At 38.6% G+C, this 8,109-nt stretch overlaps 1 protein-coding gene across 1 annotated transcript; it reads right to left on the reverse strand.

Moving 5' to 3' along the window:
* Positions 1-2,849: 2,849 nt before the first annotated feature.
* Positions 2,850-7,119, reverse strand: en1a (engrailed homeobox 1a). Its single transcript, XM_067986768.1, has 2 exons — positions 6,302-7,119; positions 2,850-3,509 (listed from the first exon to the last, which is right to left on the reverse strand). Exons 1-2 carry the CDS (start codon positions 6,804-6,806, stop codon positions 3,190-3,192), a joined length of 825 nt encoding a protein of 274 aa, XP_067842869.1. The 5' UTR covers positions 6,807-7,119; the 3' UTR covers positions 2,850-3,189.
* Between the last annotated feature and the right edge of the window lie 990 nt (positions 7,120-8,109).

An 8,109-nucleotide genomic window follows, 5' to 3' on the forward strand; every position in this document is an offset into this window, starting at 1 on the left:
GAATTTGATCTGATCCGAAGCTAGAGGGCGCTGATTTGATTTTTTTCGCTTGTGTGCCTTAACATATGAATTCGTGCAAAAGAGCCCTCATCGTTAGGCCAATACTTACATATCATGTGAGTTAAAAGGCTCAGATTATCTACCTAGTTCTAAATCAGAACCAAACTGCTTATTAGCTACATTTGGCAATTCCTCACAACACTTTCAAAGGGTTATGCTAAAGGAACACAGATTTCATGTTTAGAAATCTTGTGTCACAGGCTCGTTGGAAGTGCTTCAAATGAGCAATTCTGCAAATCTGACGAGGTGCACGAAATATGACGAAAGGCTTTAATTAGCCTACAGGAAATAGACTCTGGATCCAGCCAAAACCAGAAATGCTTGGTTAGTATTATAAAAACGCTGAGAGAGAAAAGAACTTCAAAAAATCTAATAAAATTGATTTTCCTGTTACTTTTCACTGTTGATCGCAAATATAAGGGAAAATAGGTATTCCAGACAACTAAGTGCTCTTACGAAACAGTCCACCTCTACTCCACAGGTGTCGGGCTATACCTTGCTGCTCGTTTTACTGTTATCTTACGAGTCTGCAAAATATCGAGCTGCTTTGTTACTAGTAAACTGTAAATCCACTCGCACACCCTGATATACACATTTATATTCTGGGAAGATTTTGACTTTTGATGGCAGTTAGGCGTTAACTTTCCACCAACACAAATAAAACATAAAGGGATATTTTCAATATATCCCTGGGTGAAACACTTATACTTGTTTTTCGAACTTTATATATAAAAAAGCAAATCTTTCTAGTGCATGTATTGAATAAATTCTACAACTCTAGATAGTCACCTCAATCTTTTATTAAAATACGCGATCGTACAAACTTCCTTCTGGTTAACTGAATTGTATTTTAAACTGATAATAAACTTTCACTATTTGTAGCAACATTTAATACGGTTGGATGAAGAAAATAAAAGGCAACGATTTTTCCTTACGCAGCTTTAACAGTAAACATTGTCTGGAGTTGTCACTTTAAAATATAACGCATCTTTCAGCAGCGGTTATTTTCTTACTTACAATTAACAATGATTGTAGATTTGTATTAGAAAATTTAAGTTATGTATTTCTTCTTACATTTTTATTCTAGATTATGTTGTCCCATAAAATCATTTTACTGATACTGACTACATGAAATACCATAAGAACTGCTGGGTTTCATCACATCGTTTAGACTTCCCTTTGGGCGATGAATAGTTTTTATAATTTCTAAAGCAAGTTATCACAGAGATTACTAAATAACATTGTTTCAACGTTTAAGTGCATTTTGACAATTATCTTGGCAAGTCAAGTTTCGAACCAGTACAGTATGTTTTCAACGTGTTTCCTCTTTCTGTCTAAAGGTGTCTTTCATTACTCTTCTATTACTAACTGACAAGGCCATTGCTTTTGTTTTACTGAAGAAATGTCAGGATAAGACAGCGAAGATTTCCCCTCTTTCCTGTATGTTAGGGACCTGGTTAAAATAGCTGCAACATTTCCTCTGATCGCTCTTTTTAGCGAAATGAGAAGCCCATTATGCTTTTAGAACTTGACTACCAATAATTAACATAGGGAATCTTTCTCTATATTACAGTGTTCTAACACGACATGACCGGGGGGAAACATGCCCCCAGTGTTGGTAATCCGGTGACTGATGATTTGGGCATCACAAGATTATGGGGAAAGGAAACGGGTATCAGACAATAATTAAGAGAACAAATGGCGAACAGGAGTCTTTTCTGACAAGGAAAGTCGAAAAGTTTCTACTAAATGTTTTCTCTTTTTTAACACAGAGATGCAGCTCTCAAAGATTGAAAGAACAATCTTCATTTATCTTAAAGGCGTTCTTTACAAACTATGGAATTCATTCATTTTAGGGCCTGCGTAGACAACTAGTTGGCTCCAGATTTGGGGATTAATAGTACTGGTTACACCAACTAAAGAAGAGCGTTACGAAAAGTTTAAAAGTTTGTCCTTTTCTGTTTGAAATACATTTCCAATAATCGCGCGGTATTTTAAAAAGTCTGTAGACCTCTTTTGTGAATCAAATGTGAATGAAAATAAAGTGGAATATAAAGCAATAGTATGTCCTTAATTGTTCATTTTGTTACAGGAAGTAAAATATATTTAATGGACACCTTGTCTGTAAATTACATGAAAGTGGAATAATTTTGCACCTCTATGTATTTTTTAAAAAATATATATAAAACCAACAGCCTCGCAAAACAATTTCCCCAACCTCAGATTTAGAAGTGACGTTACTGAAAATCTAGGAAAACAAATGGAAACTGCGCCTTCAAAATCAGGATATTAAATATGTGAAAGCAATACCAAGCCAAGCACTCAAAGTCGGTTGCAAGCTGTTACAATGTTATTTTTATTTTTTTGCAATAGTGTCTAAATGCGCTTCACGGTAATTCCCAAGGCTATGTTAGGGAAGCGATAGAACAATTTTCAGATAAAAGTGATGCATTGTGCTTATAGATTTTCATTTATACGCCCCCCCCCCCTCCTCATTTAATAACTCTGTCGGTGATTGCCTTATTTAAAACGCCAATTGTGTTGCATTCGCTCCTATTAAAAACTGGCAGGTTTGTGCTGGCGACGTTAACGAGAGCCAAGAACTCTAGCTGATGTATTTAATTACCATTGTCATCTTTTATTTCACTTTTCTTGACGCCTAGTTGTGTAGGTCCCTTAAATCAAATATACATTTCGGAGGGAAAAGAAAAAGTACGATACCAAACTATTAGTCAGAATGTGCACTGAGCACAATCTACACTTTATTTGAAGCTACATCATTTCTGAACATAGTAAAATCTTTGGCATGTAGCGGCGATTCATTACGTAGTCTGTCTATATTTCCGAACAAGTTCAGAAAAGACCGGGTTCACATAAAATCTCTAGACCTGACATTGACTAAAACAATTAGCGACAACATTGAAAACGAAAATGATAAAATCTCGGTCAAGTAGGGATCGCTAGACATCTCCTTACCTGAAATTAAATATATACAACGTCATAATGTGTTTGGTTATATATAATTTTAAAATGCTTGTATTATAATTCAGTCCATATAGATACACGCAGATCGAATTTAAATAGCACCTGTCACAGTCCTTTATTTCAATAGAATAAAACGGAACAACTTCAGTCGCTGTCCTCCTTCTCGTCTTGAACTGTTGTGGTGGAATGATTGTAAAGTCCCTGGGCCATTAGATGGAGAGCCAAGCCGTTCTTCAGGCCACTGGCTTTCTTGATCTTGGCCCTCTTGTTCTGGAACCAGATTTTGATCTGAGACTCGTTCAGATTGAGTTCTTGTGCTAAAGTTTGCCGCCGCTGTTCGGTGATGTAACGATTGGTCTGGAACGCGGCTTTGAGTCTCTGCAGCTGCTCGGCTGTGAACGCTGTCCGCGGCCGCTTGTCTTCCTTCTCACTCTTCTTCTTCTTCAGTTTTCTAGTGCGGGGACCTGTGGAAACCGCAACAGGAAAAAAAACAAATGGTCATGCTTTCATATTCCTCGTTTAAAACTAAAAGCGTGCAAAACCTTAAGAGGTCTATAAAGTTAAATATACATAACAAAATACATAGTCGCCCTTTAAATAGGCGGCCATATTTATCGTAATAAAATTAACAAAATGGCGCAAAGTACATTTTCCAAAACAGAACAATACTGCTACAGGGAAGGAGCATTTTATTTTATGTTTAATCCTGTACGTAATCCCACATTGCAGCGTTTGCTATTTTATCTTGCTGGAATGTTATAGTACATTTTATTTCGTTAGGTCGTTCAGTATATGAAATCTCATTAACATTATAAAGGTTTGCACATTTCTGTCTGATTAGCTGGTCAGTGGTTACTAGATGTAAAACTGAATGCAAATAAGACACTGCATCTGTTCTTCAGAAGGATACCGAAAAAAAACCGCATGCAAAGTATTACTTTGCCTCAAAAGTGAAAATGGAAAGAGCAAATAATCGCAACTAGCACTGAATCCCCCCCCCCCCCATTCCTTATTATCCTTGAGTAGAAATTAAATATGTTTGTTTTCTGTTTTGAAACACGCGTGGAGTTATGGACTCCGGCAATGGACAACAGTGAGCCACCTGTGTTACTGCTCTCACACCTACAAGGGTAAAATACGCCGCACTTTTAAAAGCAACAAAATAGAGTTTGTGAATTACAATAGGCTTGGCTTAGAGCGTGAGGCAGTTCAACTTCTAAACTGTTGCAATTTCCAATAAATGTTTTGAATGTCTATTCGGCGTGTTGGCTCCCGCTTAAAATTGTAGCAAAAGTTTATGATATCGTGTAAATTTAGGCCAGTGCCTTCAGACTGAGGAAATACCAAACTCAGCAAAGAGTGTAAAACCTCAAAGCAACACGCAGAAAAAAATTCTTACTTTGTTTTAATTTTACAGAAAATAGCACAGTGCATATATAAAATGGGAATGAGGTTGTTTCGCGCGTGATTGTTTCCTTCAAGCTCCAGATAAAGCAACCAGGTTTCGGTAAAACCTCTGATTTACGGCAAGTTTATCTTGCATAATCCTGTCACAACAATTTCTGTATTACCTATCCATATCAGAGTAAAAATTAGACAACTCACCAACGAGTGAGTAACAGAGGGGGAACACAAAGCAACAAGCACACTATCAAAATCAGCAACATCCTAATGGTGTTGTGATTAGATTTAAGGCGATAATTGGTAGTCAAAACTCCACTCGTAGATATTTAATACTGCTGTGAAATAAACTTTTTAAAAAAAATCCCAAAAAAGAATCCGCATCTATTGAAAAACGCGTCTAAATAGTGCATGGAAATGTTAATAAAATCATTTTACTACTTGATTGAAAAGCTAAAAAGTGACGTTTTGCTAAATGTTTAGCCTGACAGCTCAATCAATCAATCAGCTAGTCAATCAAGCTGGCTTTTCTTAGTTTGAAGAGCTCGGTGCCACGAATAGCTCGAACTACGCGGCTTGGACGGAGAAGTTTACAGGATCGCTTTCATTGGAGAAGGAATCTCTCTTCGTCCTCGGCAAAACGCGAGTCTAACCAACCCGGTCAGGCCGCGGCACACAGAAACCAACACACAAACCACCCGATCAGGTCTTTTGTAAAGTTATACACGAAATCAGACACCAAATACTTCCTTAATCGATGCTTTCCGATTGTAGTGCCTCATAGGAATGTTATTTATGTCTCGTTGTGCTATTTATATCCGGAAGCGATTCCTTGCTGCTCTTAGTATTACACTGAATATGTGAAATTCGTCAGTCTGTCATTTTCAAGTAAAATCGCTTTCTTCTTGCGTTGCGAGAAACCCGGGTAGACAAATATTAATAAATAAGAATTAATGAACTGAAACAATGAATTTAAATCATTACAAGAGGGGAGGACGCATTACATGTTCGACTTAGCTGTACTGAAGCTGGATGGGTCCTAACACCATCAAAACAAATATTTGTTGACATCGATTTTCGCCAACAATATACGCCAGCAACAGAGGTAAAACATATTCCTCGACTGTACCATTGCATATAGTCAAGACTATTATTTCATGTCTATTAAAGTATAATTATTTTTTTGATCGGACACTATCAAGATACTGAACTGAATTAATTCTATCCGTTTTACCAAACTATCTGTTCGGACGTTTATGCACTCGAAGTCTCGAGTTATAACAGTCTTGTGGTTTGTAAAAATGATCACAAATCTCTAGATCTCGACCCTTTCACGTTTAGTTTCATAATTAAGAACGCACTTAAACTGTAGCTGAACGCACAGTCTTGTATACCTTCAATCCCTGGCCTCGAGGCCTGCAATGCTTTGATCAACATCAAGGCCCAAAACTTCAAGTCTTGCTTCGTGTCGCTGTTTCACCGTTGTGTTTGCCAACTGTTTAAACCGTATAACTTCATTACTATTGATCTGAAACATCTAAAAGTTTAATTTTTGACACAATCTTCTCTATTCATTTTATGGTTGTGACTATCCGTGACTTTTCGATGCCACATTTCAGATAGAAATATAAACCAAAAGCGGCACAGATATATCTCTCATAAGCAGTTGACGATTTGAAAACAGCTACACGCTTTGCCTTCAGTTTCTACGGATTTTAAAAATCAAAGTAGCCATTCGTCTTTTATAGATTTACAATTTTACCGTTTCGAACAAAAAAAGGATGCAATTAATTGAATTTTTGTTGTTCAAGTGCACTATTTTCTTGCTCGCGTTATAAGAACTATAATTTCTTACCAGAAGAGGGTCTGTCTGAATATCTAGTGCAATAAACCCAGGCAGGCCACATTAGAGCCGCTGATGTTGCTGTTTTGATTCCATCACTGTTAGATATAGGTTCTGCATTGGCACCCACAAGCATAAGCGCGGAGCCAGTGTTTTCTGCATACTTTGCCGAATTAGTTCCATTGCCTTCGTTTTGCTTTGGTTGAGACTGCTTGGACGACTGAGACGAGCTGTCACTACAGTCCGAATCCGGACTTAGACTCGATGCGTTCGACGGCCTCGTAAGCGGGTTGACGTTTTCTCTCCCGGACGTCTGCGCCCGATCTCGATCCTTCTTGCACCCAAAGTCCGGCCTCAAGATATTATCGATAAAAAAGTTAGTGTTTCTGTGCGGCGGCTGTGCCGCTGGATGGGGCTGTATTTGCGGGGATTGAAAAGGTGGAGAGAGAGAAACGCTTTCCGCCTCGCTCGGTTCTCGACTCTCCACGCGATTGTTTTGATCCTTTTGCTCTTCCATATTTCGAGGGGAAAAAACTGTCAATTTCGCCGACTTTGCTCTTTTCCCCACTGGATGGGCGACGTATCCGGAACGAGTGAGGTCCCAACACCTTATTCGATTACTTTTGACAGTGTGTGTGGTGTGTGGTGTGTGTGTTTTCCTCTCTCTCTCTCTCTCCCCCCCCCCCCGCTCTATATACTTGGCATGGTGGGTGTTTCGGTGATTACGCCTCCACTTTTCATACTTGCCGTGCCTTGTAAGCCGGGCACTGCATTGATCTTTGTGTGTTTTTTTTTTGTTCTTGTTTGGGGGGTCCGCGGCGATTCTCTGACAGTGCGAGCTTTTTGCAGGGGAAAAAAAAAACTCCGAAATCGCAGCGTCTCCGAGACACTTTCTCACCGACCGGAAGCACGTGAACCGCGGGCACGTGCGTCCCACCAATCAGCGGGCTCGGCGTCAGGCCCGGGGGGCGGACTCCCACTGACAGTCGTGACGTTGCCCAATCCCCGCGGCGGATCTTTCCAAATAAATAAAACAGAGGTGGAAACGTAATGAGGGATTCGCCGCCGTGTCCTGCAGATCCACTTACCGGTGCCTTTCAAAATAAGCAAACGTTTTTTTTTCAAAAAAAAAAGAGAGAGATCACGAAAATTAACACCCAGATTTTAGATTAGCGAAAGCCAAACTTTTGTGAAATTCCTGATGATTGCATGTTGCATTTTCAAACAAGTTAATTAGGAAACTAATTTTTTTTTAAAAGATGGTTCCGTAGGTTTCAATAACTTGTGTTACACAACAGAAGCAGCATTATTGTAAAAAAAAAACAGTGAGTACAAAATTGCTGTGAGCTTCATCGCGAAAGTATTACCAGTTGTGATACATGAATTCATATTTTAATAAGATTAAAAACGTACCTACTTTTATAATGCAGCGACAGTTGCTTTTTGCAACTATTATATATATGTATATATTGCTATGTATCTAATAGTGTAGCTCAAGGCTCAAATAGTTGCTTAATGGCTTTATAGATACTGAAACTGTTTTTACTTTGCACCTTATCACCTATTTGCCCCTCTCTTTCCATTCATCTTATTGGTGAAGGTACCAGCTTCTAATGGATTATTAATGCGCACTGCTGTATTAGTAGCTGCAGACAAATAGGGTTCCGTTAAGTTTTGGACGAAGATGAGCTATAAACTCAAAATGTGGTGTTCCCTTTCGAAACAGTGTCACGGAGACGTGAGCAATAATAAATTTAAGATAATGTGCGCTTCTCTTAGTGGCAAAGTGTATGATGTCTCTTTTATAGATACCGAGACGA

Source organism: Heptranchias perlo, chromosome 7 (assembly GCF_035084215.1).
Source record: "Heptranchias perlo isolate sHepPer1 chromosome 7, sHepPer1.hap1, whole genome shotgun sequence".
Classification (NCBI taxonomy): domain Eukaryota; kingdom Metazoa; phylum Chordata; class Chondrichthyes; order Hexanchiformes; family Hexanchidae; genus Heptranchias; species Heptranchias perlo.